We start from the raw sequence: 22231 nt of genomic DNA, 5'->3' as shown, positions 1-22231 counted from the left end.
TGAAATTGAAGCCGACACAAATTTCAGCTGGGTAGGCAGCTTGCAGTGAACCTCTTGTCCTTCAGACTGACTTCAGACTGTAATTGCCAGTTTGAGGCGATGGCACACATCCCTGGTTTATGTGGTCATACTGGGCAGTCAGCTGCCTCCTCTAGCATTAAAAAACTTGAAATGGATCAAACAACCATGCCACTGTATTTCCAAGCTGTTGGTGTAGGCATGCACACGTACAGTATTCGGTTGTGTCCGGTTGTTTGTTTTTTGCTTACATCGGTAGTGTAGGTTTAGGACAAACTGACCTTTGCAGAGAGAAATGTCCTTACCTTTGTATGAAAGTTTCATGCGTGGTGAGGAGGAGGAGGTGGGAGCGGAGGATGAGGAAGATGAGGAGGAGGATGAAGATGAAGCACGGGTTACTGAGCTGGAAGAAGAGTAAGCAGCAGCCATCCCGAGCACCAAAAGGGAGCTGTAGGTGACCATCATCATCATCATCATGGTCATCATTTTGGCACCCTTTTCACAAACCGCTTTCTATCAAAAGCTAGTGTTTAGTGGCTTTGGCCGCTTTGAGTGCTGAGTATTTGTACTGAGAGATGATTTATTTATCTGGTTCTTGTCCAGTTCTATTTCATCTTCACGCAAAGTGTTTCTCCTAATTTGAAGAAAAAACAAACAAACAAAAAAAAAAAATAGCTATCCTGGCTTGTAGTTGCCGTCAGACTTATTCCCAAGAGTTTTCTGGATATATCTTCTGGTCCACTTTTGAAGGACGACCCAGATCACCTCTCACATCCGAGACAGGACAAAATCATTCCGCCTGGACACAGGGACCTAAAAATAGAGACAGAGAGAGGGAGACGATTCAGAAAGGAGCACTGCTTGTGCCAGGGATGCCCTTGCGTGCACACACACACACACGCACACACACACACACACACACACACACACACACACACACGCCCCCACGTCTGCAAATACACACACAGTGAGGTATATTTAGTCTGAATCAGATTGATGCTCATGCCAGGGTGTGTCAATGCCAACCTCTATTATGGCAGCCGCACTATAATCCCTTCAGTTTACAGCAAGAACCAGGAACAGAGTTTAAATCACACACACACACACACACACACGCACACACACCAGCTGACCACACCAATGAAGACAGCATGTGTGAGATAGAGATATGTAGCGCCTAATGCCAAGCCGGGCACAACCTCTCCATGTCTCTGGCACTGCCAAGACAGAAGACCCACTCCCACTTTCTTTCTCCACTTTTGCAGACTGCATGAAATCATCCCATTGGTGATAAGCCTGCAGCTGTGGACAAAGGTATCACTGGTATGTGAGAGCTGAGTTATTCAAAGCAGCACTTGAATATTCAAGTATTTATTTTGAATTATACATCGCAACATGACATAACAGTTTATGGGTGTATTTAAAGATCTACAGAATTCAAGGTAAAACATTATCTCAGAAGAAGCAATGACTTGAGTTGGATATGTTTTTATTTGACTCTACACACCCGGTTCAGTAACCAGGTCACCGGTTTGTAAACTAATCAGTAGGAATGTGTGTGTGTGTGGTGTTGTACTGGAAACACACACACACACACACACCCCTCCATGCACAAACCTTTCTTCTAGTACTTTGGACTCTGCTGCCGGGTTGACGGAACAGTAAAGCTATTCACTGGAATCAGCCTCCTTCATTATATTGCACCTTATAGTTAGCGTTGAGGTTTTAATGTTTTTTTTATTATTATTACAATTACTCCTCATCACTGCCTTTCATCTGTTACCTCCTTTAAGAACTAACATCTTCTGTAATGTTAGAATTAAAATAAAATAAAAACATTTGAAATCTTAAACAACTTTGTACCAGTGCTCAAAACTGAATGTCAATTTTTAACTACTAAAAAATAAAGAAGGTAGAGTAAAAGTAGAAAAATAAATTGAAAGATGAGTGAATTATGGTAATCCCAGATTTCCCAGATAAAATTAAGCTAAATTTCCTTTTTTTTTAGACTTTTACAGGAACCAAGAAATTAAAGGGCCAAAAAACAAAAAGTTCAGTTGCCCTTCATGTTTTTCTTCAAACACTATTGCACTGCCATCAAATGCTGTGGTGAAGAATTAAAACACAAAGACAATTTCCACTTGCACACAGACAAACAGCACAGCAAAGACGGCTGGCTTTCAGTTTTATGAATAATGGAGCTATTGAGGCAGTGAGACAGGAGAGCTCTCATAGGCTCATGGCTGCCAGTCCACAACACAACAGGGCAAAGCTGAAAGGAGGCATAAACTCCCTCGTACCCTGCAGTAAATAAACACACACAAACACACACATGTAATGAATGGACAAAAGCACACATTCAAGTACACAAAATGCCACTTTCGTAGACCCGGCCATTATGAGGTTTGATGCACACTCGTGCAGGCACAGTAGAATAAAACATTAAAGTGCAAGCAATAAAGTGTTACAACGCGAAGCAGAAAGAAAGAGACACTGTGTGTGTTTGGTCAAGGTTGAACACAAAGCTACAAAGATGCTCGCAGTATTTTCAAGGAGATGGACGTCAGCGCCCTCGTCAGCTGGGGCACCGTGACTCGCACTCAAGCGCAGTTCACGTCACAGTTCCTGGGAGTGACAGAGGCTCCAGTGAAATCCTTACTCTCCTGTCGGCTTGTATAAGCCAAACGACTAGTTCCATTGTCCCCCCAAGTCTCCCAGAAATGTGTGTGTGCGTGTGTATGTCTGATGATGTTTTCTATATGTGCTATCATCACTTTAAAAGAATGATTTCTCTGAACTAACTTGCTTATTTGAACAACACACACCTCCCAGTCAGCACTTTGTTCTTCAGACACCCACTCTTGAGCTTGAGTACTCCTTAAATCTCCTGCATGCTCCATAAAGCATCTTAATAAAAAAAAAAAAAAAGAAAAAAACGCCACCAGGCTCACCGACACTTGCATTCAGTTCGGCTTCAATGGACATGGAGCGGCAGCATGCCAAGAGGGAATGGATTAAAAATAAAGACAGACATAGATTCAGAGGGGGGGGAAGACGAGGGGCCAAGCTGTCCTGTCAAAAAACAGACTAAATAAGACGAGCAGACAAAGCAGGCCTCCTCCAGGGTGAGACGTGCCTTTGCAGAGAGAGGTTAGAGTGCAACACTATAGCACCAAAAGCAACAATGAGTGAATGAATATTAGCAACTTAACTTCTAGCCTTTCACTTTCTCAGGGTGGAACAAAGAATGAATGTTTGACTCCCCCAAAGTAATCTAAATAGTGGGTTTATGCTAATCACTATTACAGGATCCTAATGACATTATATTCTCAGATAAGGAAGATTTTGCTCTGCTTTATAAATGTAGCAATCCCGTTTTACAGGGACAGTTCTCTCACAACCGCTGTGATGTCATCTGTACGACTCTACTCTGACGGGAGGATCCAATGACCGTATGTTATGCTCATATGTTAATTAAATCCATAACTAACATTAAATGCTGTTAAAGAAAGTACATTTGGATGAAAAACCTTGTTCAATATGCTGGGTCAAGTCAAGAACCCAACTCGGTTGTGTTAACTAAATCCAAGAATGGATGGGTCTATGTTTGACCCAGGATTTAATTAGCAAATTATTCCAATTAATATGGACTTGTTGACCAAGTTGTTTGAGTAAAGTGGCATAAGAAACAAAAAGAAAGATCCGGAAACAAGAAGCAATAGAGGCACAGCACATATCAACTCAGATGTAGGAACATTTAAGTGAGAAAAGAAATGTTTAAACAATAAAAATAAACAGGTTATAATCACAAGACGAAGGCTGTAATGGGATGATGCCATTTGATATCTGGGAAAGAACTAAAGGAATGATAAGAGCTTGAAAAAGGGTGAAAGCAGAACTACATGAGTTCATAAATATACAACAAAAAAAAGCAGAGTTGTTAGAAATCTGATTTACAAGCACAAAGCAGAACTGAAAAGGCAGGGAGAGACAAAAACAGCATGTGAGACTGGAAGTGGAGGGAAGTTCTGAAAGGACAAGGCGTAGGGATTGGAGTACTTGAAGCCTGCAGCATGCCTGCATGCATACAGGCCCATGAAAATAATGAAAACGTATAGGGATAGAGAAGAAGAAAAAAAGAGTATGTGATGGAAAGAAAGGAGACAATTGTTTTGCCTGCAGAGAGAAAAGAGTTTCCCTGGCCAGCAACCAACAAGGCTAAGCCTCCCTGGGACCAAGAAATGAAAGGCAGGAGAGATGGGTGGAAGAGAAGGAGGAATTAAAAGGAGCGAGTGAGGCGGAAGGAGGGGTCTACACTTTAAAGAGCAAAATGCCAAGCAGCAGGTATCTGGTGGCTTTTGGCTCGCTTTGATTGACAGGAGACATTGAGGACAGGAGGAGGGTTAGAGTGGTTAGCTTTAATGGGAATTTCCATCTCCGCACCATGTCAGCATATAATCACATGCATTGCTCTGTCGAAAAGAAGGAAAATCTTAAGAAGGGATAAGAGTTGAACTCGAGGAGTGACTGAAAGAGAAAGAAGGCACATAAACACAGAAAGAAAAAAGCTCAATCTGAAGAGTTAACTGCTGCACAAATGGGAACTACAGAGTTTCTACAAAGAAACTACTTGTTTGGTGAAAATGAAAGCACAGATTTCACACTCATACATTTTTTTCTCTGTTAATTTACTTTACAGAATCTATTAAACATGCTAGCTCGTTCATGAATTTATTTAGGGATGTCTAATTAAATGGGTTTGTATGCTTTTACGCTGAGCTTTATACCACATAACTCTGAAGCTGTGTATGCCAGCAGCCTACAGTCCAACCCACAGCCACAGCTCTGTGTGTTCTGGCTCTTTATAAGTTTGGCATTAGGTATAGAATTATCACAAGAGAATGAAACAAATAGCAAAATGCTTTCCTTTTTCACATTAGCCTCTTTATTTGTCCATCATATATATTCCACTTGCTTATCTGTGCAGAGTGTGGGGCTGGTGTCTATCTCCAGCACTCAATGGGGAAGGTGTGTGTTTTTTATTATTCATTTTATATGAATTTAGAATATTTTTATTCAAGTATATATTGACATTCTCTTTTGTTAAAAGCTTAATGTATTTATTTTTTCAACCTACAATTAGATGAAAAGGTAGTTTTATTTTAACTTGTGGTTAGTGCAAACTTTACACACAAACATAAATTCCATTTTTCTACAAGCATTTTATTTAGGAGGAGCAAATCCCAAAATGCCTCTTAAGATTGTAAAGGTACTTACTCCTGTATTTTACTATACAGTAAAATGGGTTAAAATGAAGCCTCAAGATGTAAAAAAAGAAAAACAATAGGCCTTGTGATTAACATTTTGTTTTTATCTGCTTTTTTATCCGTTTGGACAATTTATCACTCACAGACAACAAGCTACGGTTCAAAAATAATATGAACCGGGATATGTTGGTCTGCAAGGTCCAAGAGACTCACCTTTTTCTGACTGCACCCTAAGCATTCTTACACACTAATTTATGAGGCATGTAAAAAGTTGGATGTGACTTGTGCAACATTCCAGCTTGCTCTGTCAAACAAAACCCATGCTGGAAAAGCACCATTAGGAGCAATTGTTGTGTTTTGATTCAGAAGAGATATTCAGCCTTGGAAAGGCAGGTGCGGTTGGAGAAGCATGGCAGAACGTGGACATGCTGCAGATTTCTGCAAACAAACCCGAGGCGGGAGCAAAAGCATGGAGGGGGTACTGTGAGTTTTGGGCAGCATTTAGTCTTACTCAGAATTACAGGTAGGTGAGGAGCGCTTCACTTCTCCTCTGCACGTTCAAAAAATGAAGCGCACAGACCACCAGTGGTGTGAAAAATGTTTAGTTTAGTGATGATTAACTAAAGACATTGAACTGAAAGTAGTAGATAAGCTGACAAAAATGGACTGATTTACACCAGCACTTAAAAATAACAAATTACGTATGAAAGTTGAAAAAATGAATTTTAACTAATCCTTTGTTTCCGCTTCATAAGCATGAAAGTACTGCATTGTTTTTAGTGACTTGTTGCAGCAGCACCTTATAGCTCACACAGTCTCATCTCAAACACACCCAAGTGCAATAATCAAAGTGAAGCAGTTTCACAACAAAAGTTAAACAGTGTTCATGGGATTTTATGCTGAAACAAGGTGAACCAGTAAATGTAAGGCGATTAGGGGCAAATAAACTGAGTGCTCAAAAAGAAACCCTGTAAATGAAGAAGCAGCGAGACCGCAGCACTCTGCTGGTTGCTGGTACTCAGCCAGCTGGCCCTGCAACATGAAGGGGAAGTTTCCCAGCCGGCAAACCTGTGGCTAATCTTTGTTTGATTTGGATTAATTATTCCAAGTATCGGAGGCTTAAATTGGAAAAAGAAATGTTGCAGTTGGAGTGGGTTCAATTTACAGTGAGGATTAGAGCTGGGGTCGCTTTCTGCTAAATATGTCTCATGACTGTGGCTGTTTCCACTGGTCAGGTCAGTCAGGATGGACTGGACTAATCATACTTTTGATAACAGTATGGAGATGCACAGATCAGGCTTTTATGTAGCTCATATCAGTATTTGAGTTTCCTTCCGATCTGCCCATTGCCATTTTGACAAATTTATATTTTTTTCATAAGAAAAATAATGTATGAATGAGAAAAAAAAGGTTCTGAAGCAGCTTCTATTGATGCATCCAAACATAATGTCCTACGTGATCTTTTGTAACAAAACTTGCATCAAAGTATAGGTTCTGTATTTGACCTGCCAATCACTGATCAGAGCCAATTAAGGAATAATTGTCACTTTTTGATCTCTGCCTGATGCCTCTCCAGAAATGTATGACTTTTAAAAATACCTCGCTGTTGTGGTTCAGTAAAGTATTGTAATTAAATAACAATAAAGGTGCAATTAGAGAGAAATTAAGTTTACTGGTCACTGTTGGCATACGGCTTGGCTCTGTGAGAAACAGAAGCTGCTGTGAATCAAGACCTTGCAGAGCTGCCTCTGGTCTTCTGACTGGATCTGCTCCAAAGAGCTCTCAGAGGAAAGACAACTCACTGCTGTAAGTGAAACAAGATCTCAGCTTTCATTGTAGTTCTGTGAAGAAAAATCCCACAAGCAATCAACAAAACATGAAAGATATTTTGATATGCAATGGTTTGGGAATAGTATTGTTGCACACTTTGAGGTTCTAAAAACAGCTGGCTGAGTAAAGCTTTAACAGCTGTTATGTCTTCTTCAGATGGTCCAGTCTATGCGGCTAAAGCAACAACATTTTACATTAGTAACTAGGGTTGTTGTGGAATTAAATTATCACAATAATTTTGTCAAAGTGACTACTGCTTTCAATATGAGCTTCTCTGGCAGATGTTTTAGCTATTTATTAAGCTATTTATATGAGCTACAAATGTTAAGGATCATGCATTAAGTCTGACATCCTGAATCTTATTTTTTGACTCTTATTTTTTACTCTTAAGCAGAAAAGAAACTAATTCTTGAGACATAACCGAAAATAACTGAGCGTAGCACATCTAGCTAACTGTTGGTCATTGTGCAGTGCTAAATTTAAGGGTTATTTCACAATCTGAACTTCACATTTCCTTTCCAAAACCTAAACTATTTGGACTCATCAAACTTGTTGGCCTGGATAGACTTGGATAATACAATATTGAACAGAGGTCTTTAAAAAGAAGCTTTTTAAAACTGTTATTCTATTTTTGAAAACATAAAAGGGGATCACTTTTAGCAGAAGGACTTTACAAAAAGTAGAAAAGCATAAAAAACTCAATGCATAAGCTAAATTGTCATGCTGCATTTTTTTTTACACCAAATACACATTTAGAACTAACACAGTTTGTGATCTGTGAAAGATCTATTGTGCAAGAAAATTTGGACTTTTAGATTCTCCATGAATGATCCTAGAATCTCCTCTCTGCTCATTCTTGTGAGTCAGTATCATTTATGACCTTTTACCCATAGGCAGTATTAGACCTAGACATTCAGGCTGCAGCCCTGATGTTTAGTGAATAGTCCCTTATTCCATCCATTCATTGTTTATACTAGCTAACCCATGCAGGGTGGGAGGGAGTCTCTGATTTCACTTGGGATCAAATTTATCAATATATTAATAAAATCATTTACTTATACTGTAAAATATGACTGCATGGTCTGTATGTTTACATAAAACCTGAGCAGATTTGTTTGCCTGTCCTCTGTGTCTCATAAAATCAGTGTCTGTCACAAAATCTAGCAGAATGGCTTGTATATGACGGACAAACATGTGTTGTGCATTGAGCATGTGGTTTCCACCAGCTATATTTACAACATCTTTGTTCATGCATATGACATTACATTAAATGATATATGTCATGTCTTTGACTGTTTATGATTGTATGTGCTAAATGCTGAATGCACTGTTAAAAAATTGTGAAGAATTTAAAAAATGGTAAAAGCAATAAATGCCTTTAAACTAGGTTTTTAGAATGCATAAGAAATATCACTTTTTGTTGATAAAATTGCAACGCCTAAAGAATGAATTCTGATAAAACAAGTCACGTGTCAGCTACATTTATATAAAAAAAAACTCTGTCAAAAAAGTCATGTATCAAGTTTTAAAGTATTAAAATGTCTGTGTCTTAGAGAAGTGCAGCCATGTCTGATGAGGAACAAAATGTTGCATCCCGCTGCAGAAACAGCAGACTTAAACTGCTTCTTCTACAAGAATCAGGGTTATTTGATCCAAGTTGGCACATTAAACTGATATGAGATGTGTCTGTTATCATTCACAAAAAGTCTTCTGCTAAAGCAGATAAGTAAAAATAGGAAAATTAGATCTTTTTTATCCTTAAAAGTAGTGTTTTTGAGTGTGTTTTACTCTTGATGCTATAAAACACAGTAAAAAGATTGTGGTGATTTTTTTTTTTATTTCACACTGAAAAAAGCAGACCAGGCAGACCATAACTCATACAACATGTCTGCTACTGTTTTCATTTTAAATGACAAAAAAATGACTTTGCTGTCTAGGTAAATTAAAGTACTTTCGGACTGAGCTAAGCCCCAGGATCCTCACAATGCCTCCAGTAACACCACTATTATTAAGCTAATGTCATTCATATACAAAAACACTTGAGCTGTTTCTGCAAGCAATTAAAACTCACCTTCCCATCCAGTTCCAAGAGATCAAAATCTGCAAAGGTTCAGAAATGTCCTGGTCAGGATCAGCATCCACCTGAGCCCTTCATGCCTCTTGTTGCACTTATTGCTTCCATTATGTGAAAAACTTTTCTGTGTCGTCGGTACTATCAAAGTTATTGCTCATCCACACCTTTGCACTCTTGCTGAGCTCTTAAATTTCCATCAATGGTTTAACATATCTCAAGTCAAAGTAGGGAATGAGAATGAAATCGAAATTACTTAAATTGCAATAGAACTCAGAAAGCAGGAGAATACATAAATCAAAATGTAGCAATCCTGGAAGAACTTCTGGAAAAATTTATACGAGTAATTCCAGTGAAGATGAGACAAAGAGTAAGCAGCTCTGCAGTCCTGGCTTGGTGAAAAATAAAAGTCCAGTTAATCTTTAAAAAAAAAAAAAAAGTCCTATAAGCAGCTGTAAGTTGAAAAGCGACACAGAGATCTGAGTATTCCCCCGGCTGCAGTCAGCTACACTGATGAACGACTGCACTTCAGCTCCTCTTAAAAAAAATACGCAGCGCTGTGCACACACATAAAACTCCTCTTAACACACACACACGGGGAGTTCAAACACACACACATAGACGGGGAGTTTTCACAGGAGCTGAGTGGAGCAGCAGAAACGCTCAGAGGGAGAACAGGCTGAAAGAATGAACCTAATTCAAAAGGGGAGAGAACGGATGGGAGAGATAGATGGAGGGAGGGGTTGAAAAGAGGAGAAAGGTGGGAGGTGAGAGGAGGGGCGTGGAAAGGGCCAGAGACATGGGGTGTGTTGTTCTTCTCTACGAGTATGAATGCTACTGTATATTTATGTAGCTACCTGGGTGAAACGGTTTCCTCTTCTGCCCTTGATTGTGACGAGAAACTTTAACAAACCGCTGAAGGCAGAAAACCTCAACTAAGAAACTCCCTTCATAAAGCACTCACTGTTAAACACTGCATGACTTTTTCCCAAAAGGCACCGGAAAATCTAAAAAGTTCTCCCAACATAACCTCATCATACTTTCCACGTGGCTTCCCATTGTTTTTGGTTTTATTGCTGCTTTTTAAATCAAGACGTCTGCAGTGGCTTAGTGGTATGAAACTTCAGACTCGGATGGAGGAATGAAGAAAAAATGCAATTCTGAGAATTTGGGTGAAATCAATATCACATTCAGACAGAAATCTGACCATTTTTTCTTCTAAAAGAGTCGCCAAGTACATCAACACGTCTTCAACTCATTCTGTTTGACACACATTTCAAACAAAGACTTTTAGCTAGAATCACCTCACACAGTGAGACATGCGATGAAACAAGTTGCACAGCTCTCATCTGTCAAGGCTTAAAAACTTGGCTGTAATCGCTGGAAGACGTGACTTGACACTTACTCTGACCGACACAAGACTTCCCTCTAAAGACTTTGTGTATTGGTGTATGAAGATGGCAGAACCGTTTGGATTAAAATCTGTGTAAACATATAGAGATAAAAAAGCTTTCCAGACAAGTAAGAACGGTTTAGGCTGACACCACAATGCCTCACACTCTGATCCACGCCCAGTACGAGGGTAATTGGCAAATGGGGGCTTACATCATCTTGTGGTCATATCAGGGCTCAGATGTGGGTCTGTCTTTTGTCGTAGTTCAATTCTGAAAGGATTTTGGCAGAAAGAAAATCATGAGAGCTCAAGAATGCCTCTTGCGGAATTAATTACAACAGTCACATCAGGAAAAAAAACTAGAGTTTTAAAGATATATCAGGATTGTCAGTCTCAGCCCTGTGTCTCTACTCTTTCCTATGTCAACAGTTGATGAACAAGCCAATCTATAGAGTAACCCGTTTGGCTGAAAGTACTTGCAATTGGCTGCAAATAAATGCCACAACTGCGTAGTGGGCTCCACTGTAGAACAGACAAACCTGAAACTATTTAAGACAGCTCCCAATAGGGGTTAGAATCAGACTGCCTTACTAAAGTATGTGTATGTATTTCTGCTACAACACCAGAGAATCATGAAGAACAGCATTTCAATACAATGTATGCATTTAAACAGGATGAAAAAAAAACATCCTCATAAATAGTGCTTGTGCTAGAGTGACATGACGCAAACTGCAAGAGATGCAGATAAACAGATAACTCCTGCAACTCTGGCTCTATATGCACAATGGTCATCTTGATATAAAACCTGTGATTGTCTCGGGATTTTAGTTGTGATTTTGGCTTTCCAAGTTGGAATTACAAATTTCTTGGGATGTACCTTTTGGACGTTTGTTGACTTTGAATTCAGAAATTCCCACTTCAAACTAACTCACCACAAGGCATTTGTTGTTACCTTTTCTCTTTTTTCCCCCCATTTGTCTGATTCATTTGTACGTTATTTTTTAAGATTCCCTTTAGACGATTAAGGTGATTCAGGCTGTTAACAAGAAGATTGTTTCCAGTCAATGCCGACATCAGTCCAGAGTTTAATTGACCAGATGTGCCAACAGATACATAAAACAAACAAACTCTGTGAAAACAGAGTTCTTGGTTAAAGTCTTACATTTACACCAATTATTACATTGATTGTTTTTCCAGCATTCCAGCAGCAGGTGCCACACTGCACCCGGCAACCGTGACTCAGTCACGCTCTCAAACACACACTGTGCCCACTGTGACCCGATCAGGGGTCTCACATCAGGCAGCGCATAAAGCAAGGGTGGGCTCTGTCCCCAGGTTTGCAGGGCAGTCCTCACACAATGCACACTCATCTCCAGGCCTCTAAACACTTTCATGCACATTGGCATTTGCACAATTAAAGCTATATGTATGTCTCGACCCCGCGCCCCGCCCCCTGCTGACCTGTCTGTCATAAACCAGCCTGATGTCTCTACAGGCTACAGAGTGAGCTCTGTGATCGTGACAAAAGCCTTTGTCTCAGCTAAAGCTTCTGTGCTATTGAAACAGATGAGGGCTCAGTGCCCTAATTGTCTCCAGCTCAGTCTGTGTTTTATTGCAAGTCACTGAACCAAAAATGATCTTTATGTCGGAGCGGACCAGTGTCTTCATATCAGAGCCTATCTTCTTGTCTATTTATTACTCCATCACAGTCTCAAAAGGTAACAACAAAGGATACATAGGAGGCACTAAACTGTAACAAGAATTAATCGTAATACGGGTCAGCTGGATTGTGTTTTGTAAATTGATAGCTTGTTTTGTTTTATCATGTTTCAGGTTACATAATTTGGCAGGCAAGAACTCTCACATGGCTTCTCTAATTACTTCCTCTTTTTAGACATTTTTAGAAACGTCAATGATGTGACTGGTCTTTCAGCTGGAGCGATGCCAACTACACCCTCTTAAGGAGATTTTTTTATAGATGACAGTTTCATAAAGAGATTCTAGAAAAAGACCTTAAATCAGTCCTTATTTAACCCGATTAAATTACTTTAGGACAGCTGCTTAAAAAGAAAACAGTTCTGAAATAAGCTTAGTACATATTTCAAGACAGAGTCATGTAACTCTGGAGGTGCAGTAAAAGGTTGTACAATATTCATACTAGGTATTATATAACCAGCACAGCTGCTATGTACCTCTTGAAATCAAAATCTTGTATCACATATTTATCTCAGTAGCTCTGCTGTGACAAATATATTGTGACATTTAAGGATTTCTAGAGTGAAGGTTCTAACTATTGTATCTCTAATGTCAGACTTTTTCTAGAACCTAATTGGTTTTGTATACAGTCATGCAATGAAATGCAGGTCTCAAGTATGTCCAGAGATACCATCAACCATTTGGTTGGTTCTCTCATTGATCATGTTCTTGATTAATCATGTTAATCATGCCTGGTATGTAAGTTCAGGTGTCCATACCTTCTTTGCTTTGTTGCTGCACTGTACTATTTCCATTTTTGGATAGTGCACAGAACAGCGCTCCAGTCAAAGCTCAGGATATTGTTTTACAACCTACCTGTGATGTAAAACTCTCCAGCACTTTAGTTTGGACATTTCTTCCAGGTCTTCATAATGCGGTTTTGTTCACCAATGTTCTGCCAAGAAATTTGCTAATGAAGTGACTTTTGGAGGCGGTTAAATAAAAATGCACACCACATTTTTTAGATTTCTTACTTGTCGAAAAATATTAAAAACGATCTTTTGTTTTCCTTTGAATTCAGAAATCTTTGCCACTTTGTGTTAGTTGGGCACAAATTATTTCAAATAAAATACACTGAATTTAGTTTTTGTAACATATCAAGATTGTCCAAGGGTATGAATACTTTTCATAGTAAACATAGCCAATGAATCCCATATGTTGTGTTGAAGCATTGTGATGTTCAATGTGAATGTGGATTTATTCAGTGGATATACCCTTAGTTTACTCTAATTACCCCAATTTTCAAACAGTTAAGTTAATCATTAATAAAGTCTATTATGATTACACTTCAAAAAGTAAAAACTGATGCTTACTTATACATGTAATGCAAAAACGTGGATGACACTAGTGTTAAAAACAACAGTGCATTAACATGTATAAACCTTTATAACCAGATATTAAATTATCCATATTTAATGTGAAAACAATCTACTCAGCATCTGAAGCTGAAGTGCAGCTTGAGTGAAACAGCACAGTTCCCACTGCCAAGAGGCTCAGCAACCTTAGCTGCCAAGTAAGAAAACAGAGCCTGACTTGATTTTGGCTTCTAAAACTCAGAACCCAACTTAGCAGCACTGATATTAGATTAGCTATTAGATTTTTTTTTTTAAATCGCTTAATCAAATTAAGCATGCTCACCGGGTGCATAGAAAAATATTAATGTAGCACTGACTCACTTCTGAAATCAACCTTGAACGAAACACCCAGAATGAAAGGGAAATACTAACGCCACACAGCTCGAGGATCACGCTTCATTGCACTTAATGATACCATATTGACTTTAAAAACTGCACCTATTACCATAAGTGCTGTGGAAGCAGAGTATTTCTGTTGGAATAGATTCCCTCAGCAAAAATATTAAATCCAGGCTTTTATTTAGACAGGCTCCTCGCACAGTGCATGCCGCTCGCTCATGTGAACATTAGACTCACAAATGGATACAATTTCAGAGGATGATCAAAGTAAATATATAAAAGTAGGTTGTTCTTTCACACTTTTAACATTGCCATAATTCCATCCTTTTTAACTTTTATTCATTATAAGTGTGTGCACATTCTGTGTGTGACGTTTCTATATTTAGGCGTAGAGCACAAGCACATCGTGGCGTTGCTGTGCCCTAATGAAGAATGCTCTGAAAATCCTGGTGGACAGATGTAGAGAGCTTCTTTACGAGCAAGGGAGGAACAATGGCGTCAGCTAACATGCATACTACAAATAACAGCAACTCCTTTAATCGCCATGAAATTAATCTGGACATGGAGTCCCATCCAAGTCTTGAGTTCAACAGTTGCAGAAGCAGCTGGGCTCTGGGATGCAATGCCTTTGTCTGCAGTGAGGTCTTATTTTCTTATTTAAAGACTCAGCATATTTTAAATTGTTGGTGAAGAATTATTTCTTCATGGTTTCATCATGTTGTGTGAATTCAGTTTTCAAATCGTTTGCCACTTGTAAAGCTTTTAAAGTGAGCAAAGGTTCACATTTCTTCAAGTTATTGTGCCCACAAGACAGTATGTCTTTTAACTTTTTTAGCTTATAGCATCAAAAAAACATAGTGAATTTTAGTATACTATGTGGAGTAGAGTTCAGCACATAATTATTTTCTTTTTTTTTACTTGTACCTTATGCATGAAAGCTCCTGTCGTCAACCACAACCAGCTTTAAGAGTAGTTAACTTTGACGACTGATGACCGAAGGTAATTTTCTGCAATCAGTTGTTGTCTGATTTTTAAAATAATTACGTTTTCATATCAATCCATCTCCACAATCAGAAATAATAAACTACCAAGACAAATCGATTGATACACAATGTTGGAAGTAACTGAGTCTGAAGCGGTTTGTTTATTGATAAGAGGAAGAAAAATGGAAAGTGTGAAGGGGCAAAATGGCAACGCGTGGGCACAAAGTAGGGCAAAATTTTGCAAAGCGGAAAACTTCTGTTTCTTTCACAAGAAAATGGTTGCAGAATTAGAAAGGGAAGCCATAAAATGTGTAATGAACAAATTTACATTTTCACCCGTGGGAGATACCAGAAAATGTTAATCGTCATCCCAACTTCTGCATTTATTTTGAGGCTGCCTTTTTTAAAGGAGTATTTAAAACAGGTACTGTCATGCTGTCATGCTTTCAGTAGGGAGGGAGCAGAGTTAAAAAAAGAAAAAAGATTAAAGATAAAAACTTATATACAGCATGTAGCTGTGTCCCGTAAGTCCTAAATGGACGTCATTGACACGGTCCCCTGACCTTGTGACACCATACGGATTACAGGGGCCCCGGGGACAGTGTCAGGAATGGAAAAGAGTGTGTGTCTGCCACAGTTAGGGAGACAGAGAGGGGTCGTGTCTGGGACCCCTTGGGGCAAAGGAACCTGTAATCCCCCCTGTTGCACTTTGATGTGATCACACCCAACTGAGAAAATGGAGGATGAAAGGGGGGCGGACTGGTGTGTCAGAGGGCAACCTGAGTGGGTTGGTGGGTGGGTGTATGTGGAGGCCTGCTGCAGGACACACACTCTTACACACTCAAAGGCAAGCCGTCACACACCTTCTGGTTCAAAGGGCATTCAGATGGATAAGACCACCTTCAAACCCATGCATGGCTTTAGTGACAGTCTGCACACACAAACAAACAGCAGGCTGTCCAGGTCTCTCAGTGGATTAGAGCACCTTGCAAGACTACAGCCTCATTCCCTTTTTTCTACTTGTGCATTTATACACAGGCAGAATTTGTCACTTAAATCAACTTTGCTACATTTGGTGGTATTTAATGCTAGCTACATCTTGGCAAAGTAAAAGTGTAGTGATGATTGCCATCACTATTTGCCCTGCTCCCATTTTCTTCAGAGGAAATGCATTACTTTTTACCTACTTTTAAATAAGTGTTTTATGTGTAGTTGACTTTTGAGCATATTTATAGTCAATAAAGTACATCTTTATCTACATTGATAAATAATCTTTTTAGAAAATTCAAAAGTGTTATCTTGTGTACTGAGGAGGTTTGAGGTTGCTTGGCAAATGTACTGCAAAGGGCCTTGTAATTCTGGTGTACACTCTAATTAACTCAGCTTGTTTTTATGCCATTGCTATTGGGCACAGATCTTAAGTGAATCAGATAAAAGCCAAAACATTGGAAATCACCTACTAAAAAAAGTCCTATAAACTTCAGACCGCACACAGTCCATATTTTCACTCCTAAGTGTCACTATATCTTCATTGAAATGTATCACTTCAATACTTTGAACGTGTAATCCATGCTTTATAAAGTGCATAGAGTGCAGTGTGCGCTTACTCCGTTGCTTGGTAAAGACAACCAAATCATGGTTAGTTGACTCTGAGTGGAGAGCGGAGTGGGAACATCTCACAATTACAATAAACTACAAACAGCCTAAGGTTTTTGAAAGTCAGTGTGATCAGCTCACAGTAGTGGATTGTGTTTGCAAGAGAGACATGGTGACTCAAAATTCAAACTTGACCTCGAGTCACACTTCATTTCTTATGACTAGTGGTCTGAGTTAAATCTTTAGAATAATTTTTCTATCAAGTAATCAGGACTGAAATGGAGTCAATAGGTGTTTTACCTCATGTGCATCTGTTTCCTGCGAATGGCTGCGCTTGAATTTTTAGCCACTGATTTTCACACACTGAGGGCTTAAAACAAACAACCTGTTCATGTTGACTGTAGATCCTTATTAGTGTCCAAATCAGCTGAATAACGTGTTAAATGACTTGTGCACATTTTAGAACAAAATAAACTTTATTTATTCCCAACTTCATCTCACAGAGGATGCCCTGGGGACACAGTTGCCTAGCAGCAAGAAGGTCCTGGGTTTGAATCCTGAAATGGGATCATTCTACATAGAGTTTGACTATTATCCCCACATGAGTGGGTTCTCTCTGGGTACTTCTGCTTCCTTTCACAGTCCAACAGCATGGCGGTTTAGTTAATTGGTTACACTAGATATGAGTTTGTGTGTGCATGGCTGTTTGCTTTACGTGTTTCTGTGTTGACCTGTCCAAGACACTATCTGCCTCTCGCCCAATTGCTGCTGGACAAAAGCACCATTAAATACTTTCACAGTAATGGCTTTTGAAGCAGCATGCTGATCCCCACCTTTCTGTGCAATTGAAAAATAAAAAACTAATTCAAATTGAAATTGAGATTCACTCATCCAAGGTTTTATAAAAAATAAATACTGTGACAGAATACCCATATAGAATGGTGGCATTGTTGATAAACTGGCATATTTATTTCAAAGAGTTAGAAAGTAATTTGCACAGGGAAGAATGCTTGTTTCACGACTTACAAAGTTAATAGATAAGTTATAAATGTTGAGACATGACCAGGTTCAATGTTAAAAGTTTTCCATCCAGCAAATTTGATCAGTAAATTTCACTCTTACCACCCGCTGTATTCCTGTTAAATTTACTTATAACTGTAGTCTCTATTTCAAATACTTTGTTTCTTCTCCACCTATGATGTTTATGATGGCAATGTTTGATCAATAATTCTGTAACACATACAGCGAATGCAGTGGATGCTTTTAGTATGCCTGATAGATCTTCATTTGTGTCATAAAGCCTGACAGCCAACAATAAAGCATTTGACTCTACAAAGACTAGGAATTTGTCAACAATATTCGTGTTAAAAAAGTGGTTAAATGAGATGTAAAGAATGAAAACACACACCGACACACACACACAAATTCTGCAGAGCTGCTGAGCTGCCTCATTAAGACCTGAGATGTGATAGCACTGAGCAGACCCGACTGATCCTGACGGGCACTGATCCAGCCAGACAGGCTGCTCTCAGCACCATTGAGGATTAATAACACACTCCCAAAGCACTCACACACACGCCCACACGCAAGGAGGAACACACACTTCCACAGGGAGCTGTTGAAACACTAGATTGTGCAGTTATTAGTGTTTGAGTGTGTGGATAGACCCCCGGGGGAAATCTAAGACAAGCTCGGTGCTGAAAAGATTTCACGAGAACATTAACGGCGCTCGCTTGCACAGGTGATTCTGCTTGTCACAATATGTAACAAATATGCCGAAACACACACGCACAAACACACACCATGCAGTTCTCTAAGATACACAAACTGAATAGTTTCAGATCACATTAGACAGTGGCTTTCTCGAGCCACTGTCTAATGTAAATTTGACTTATGAGTGATTCACTCTTTCTAACCCAGCAGGTAAGTGAAATTTAACCTTTTTGTAATTTCAACCTACAAATGGAAATCCTCCCTTCTTTGTATCACTCACCTACATTTCTGAGGTGTTTCTATCTTTGTCAGAAAACAAAACAAAAGAGATTTATCACTGTGTTGCGAGCAAATTATGGCCTTGGTACACAACCGAACCCCAAAGTAAATCCTTACAGGCTGTGTAAACCCTCACAAAAAACCCTTCCGCAGTTAGAGGCATGTGAAAAATGCAGGCTCTCATTGCCAGTCATGCAGAGTGATGCATAAAAGCATTCAAACAGAAGCTCCAATTTTCAGCGTTACATTATTGTTATTTCACTTTTAGGTCGGAAAACAGCAGTTTCATGAACCTCTGAGGTAAACAGTCATGTGCACCTAGACCACAGGTGAGCGGACTGTCGGGTGGGCAATTAATCCCCAGTCGTCACCCAACAATTCACGACAGTTAAAAGGGGGAGAATGAAACCGATCAGAAGAACTGAGGAAGGTTATGTGGTGTGTAATTGTGATATGGATTCAGGTCATGTATAGACAGTGGCAGAGGTGTACATTTCAAGGAAATAATCCAACACTTTGTTTTCCCAGGACATAAAATGGCATGATATAGAATAGAATAGAAATATTCTTTATTTTCTCCACATGGGGACATTTCTGACAGTTTCTTTATTTGGCCACTGGCCACAAGGTTGGACAAAAGCCCATATTTATTCTGCCATCATCTACAGGTGGGAAGATGGTAGAGGATGTTAAGAAGCAAACAGTTACTGCTTACTGGTTGGAAACTGCATCAAAGAGCTTAGAGAGACAAAGTGTCCACAACGGTTGTTGTGGACACTTCGTCCACAACGGTTCCTGTCAGGAAAAGGCATTTTCTGTCGCATTAGTACAAACAAAAACATGCTAAGCTCTGCTGGGTCTCTAACTTAAACAGTGTGCTTTGGTGGGGTTAGGACAAGACTGAGCTTTCAGGTAACTAATGCTCTGGGTGGGTTTGGCTCATATTAAAGGATGAGTGAGGCTGTGGGAAAGCATCTAAAATTTACTGCTACAGTAACTATAGTGGAGGTTCTGTGATGTCCATGACCCATTTAGTATATTCCCAGGGTCTCCTGCAGACCCTGGGAATATACTAAATCATCATCTTTTTTGAATGACCAGCAAATTTTATTTTAAACCATCAGGGATTATACTGCTGCAAAGAAAGATGAATTTATTTTACAGATTCTAACACATCTTTAGCAGGTATGCCAGTAAGTGTGGTCAGCACTCTGCATGGTGATGTATCGGTTAAATGTAACTGGTCTACATTAAGCTTATTATAATGTAAATCACTGTCCAGGGATGAGACCAAAACTAAAAGGAAAATAAGGGATATTTGAAAAGTTATTTAAGTTATCTGTCCACTTCCTCTGAGACTGTAACACCTTTTCAAGGTCACTTTTCCTCTAAAATGCCTCGAGCATTTCCTATCTCAGCGGACTTTCTGGCTTTCCAGCTGCAACAGCGAGATTTTCTCTGGTTTCAACCTCACAAGGAATATTTTTTTTCAACTACATAACTAGTTATAGGATTTGAGTCGCAGGGATGGAACGCATAAACTTGCACCATGCAACTTGTGACCAACATGAAGGACTTATATTGTCGGTTGCTGCTCCAAACCAGTGTGGTTAATCATCAGTGTGGGCGAGGGGCAATTTAATTATACTTTTGTAAAAAAAAAAAAAATACAAGCAGAACAGATTTATTATTTCATCAGAGAATCAAGCATGACTATTTCAAAGAGTGTCTGTGGAAACAGTTTGTCTCTGCAAATCACCAAATGGGACCACGTAATTACTTAAAGTACTGCACCTGTTATGGTTTATCATTTTGTCTGCTTTTTGTTAAGCTGAATTTTGTGTTGACATTTTATTTACAGACTCTTCCTTTGGTATCTTTTTGTAGCTTGGTGCGACTTTTATTGTTTTCTCAATAATGAAAAGATCACCATGGCTTGCTCTCTGCTTTTGTGTTTTAAAAATACACACTGTTCTAAGAATTCAAGAATTCCAGTCGCCTCCCTTGCTGGAGGAAAAGTAGGTTTGGTTTTGGCTCCACGCACTATGATGTCAGGGCGGCGATTTTTTTTAGATCATTGAAGAAAAGAAGGAAAGCTCTCATTAATATTTGGAAGACAATTCATAGCTTGTCATGTAGTAAAAACTCTAAAATCAAGTTCTGCAGATGCAGCTAACTACTTGAGCTGACCAAGAGACGATGCACAGAATCCAGTCTGCTGGGAGGCTGGACATCAGAATGATTGACAGGATGTAGCTTAAAGCTAACCTGCAGTAAATAACATTTGCACCTTTTCCTGCTAATGACCATCCCTCCTTTTATCACTTTGATATACTCTATCTGACAAGACAGCGAGTTACTTTTTACCTCTTGCAACTACCATTGCAAGCAATTTCTACATCAAGATCTGAATGCTGTCAGAGGTATTTATGATGAGGTCCGCATTTCTCCACTTGATTAGATATAAAGTAGTTGTTTTTGGGTTTATCTGCATTGCAACATAAGAGAAGCAGGTGAAACAAGATTTGAGTTGCAAAGAAAAGATTCAGAAAAAAACACAAACCGCAGATTTTTGCAAATCATTATAACTGGCACAAGTCATAGGCTAATTTTCTAATAAATACTATTTGTATTATGCAGTTCCCTCAGATCTGTCTGGGATTTATTCCATATTATCAAGAAGTTTTTATAGGATAAGGATAAATTCCAGTATGTTTATGTTTGCTGTCTTGATGCATCGTGAAGAATAAAGCTGGGGCATCCAAGAAAAGAAAGAAAGTGGAAGAGCAGACCTGATATATTCATCAGAGCTGAGCAAATAAACTTTTTATTGTTTCCCAATCAAATCCCAAGAAGAAAAAAATATGCTGTAGGTTTTCTTTTAAAATAAGGTTGAGCAGCAACAATAAATCTTATTTGTAGGCCTCACAAATTCTAATGCAAATTTGGCATTTTCTATTTTTGAACAAATGAACATGTTCAGGAATTTTATGACTCTAAAATTTAGAGGCTCTTTAAATCCTGACCGGAGAACAAAGGCTTCTATCAACAGAATGCAGCTGAATGGCAAGGCCATTAAAGCACAATTGAGTCCATATTTAATCCAGACCCGAATCAGGGCAAATCGAGGTCTGTCTGTCTGCGTTGCACACACACGCATACACACCAGCGGTATAGGACACCGAGTGTGATGTGGAGTTTCCAGGGTAACATGGGAAATCACCTCATGATCACAGAGCCAACAGCTGTCATTAGCATAGCTCTCAAATCACAAAGAACAAACAGGCATACCAAAAAATGTGGCAACACACCAACATACCTTCCCAAGTCCACATCTTCTTGAGGAAATATGCAGTTTTATTTTCATGCCACTCACTGACAGGAAAAGAATTTTAAAAAATCTGAACAGGACATCAACTCAAGATGTCACAGCTGCCCAACAGGTGGATGTATCATGGGATCACAGGCATATGCAGCTTTCCTCTGGGCTATTTTAGATGTTTTTCATCTTTATTAGACTTACATAGCAGATCAACAAAAATGCCACAGCTTTTTGAGGTCAACTTCCTGGTTTAAAATCATCTGTACACTACAACCTGTGTCTTCAGGTGTGTTTATACTGTTTGACCATA

General features: G+C 39.1%; 1 protein-coding gene across 4 annotated transcripts in view; it reads right to left on the bottom strand.

The window, feature by feature from the left end:
• Nucleotides 1-22231, bottom strand: part of sema3b (semaphorin 3B) — a 79173-nt gene that overhangs the window by 23502 nt on the left and 33440 nt on the right. For 3 of the 4 annotated variants that reach the window (XM_023333431.1, XM_023333428.1, XM_023333438.1), the window contains one exon: nt 324-831. In XM_023333431.1, coding sequence (XP_023189199.1) covers nt 324-504 — 181 coding nt within the window. In that variant the 5' untranslated portion in view covers nt 505-831. Of the gene's footprint in view, nt 1-323; nt 832-9186; nt 9808-22231 lie in introns of those variants that run through there. The other variant, XM_014469163.2, reaches the window with a different exon arrangement.

This window comes from Xiphophorus maculatus, chromosome 1 (genome assembly GCF_002775205.1).
Source record: "Xiphophorus maculatus strain JP 163 A chromosome 1, X_maculatus-5.0-male, whole genome shotgun sequence".
NCBI classification, from domain to species: domain Eukaryota; kingdom Metazoa; phylum Chordata; class Actinopteri; order Cyprinodontiformes; family Poeciliidae; genus Xiphophorus; species Xiphophorus maculatus.
This window is presented reverse-complemented; position numbering and strand designations above follow the sequence as displayed.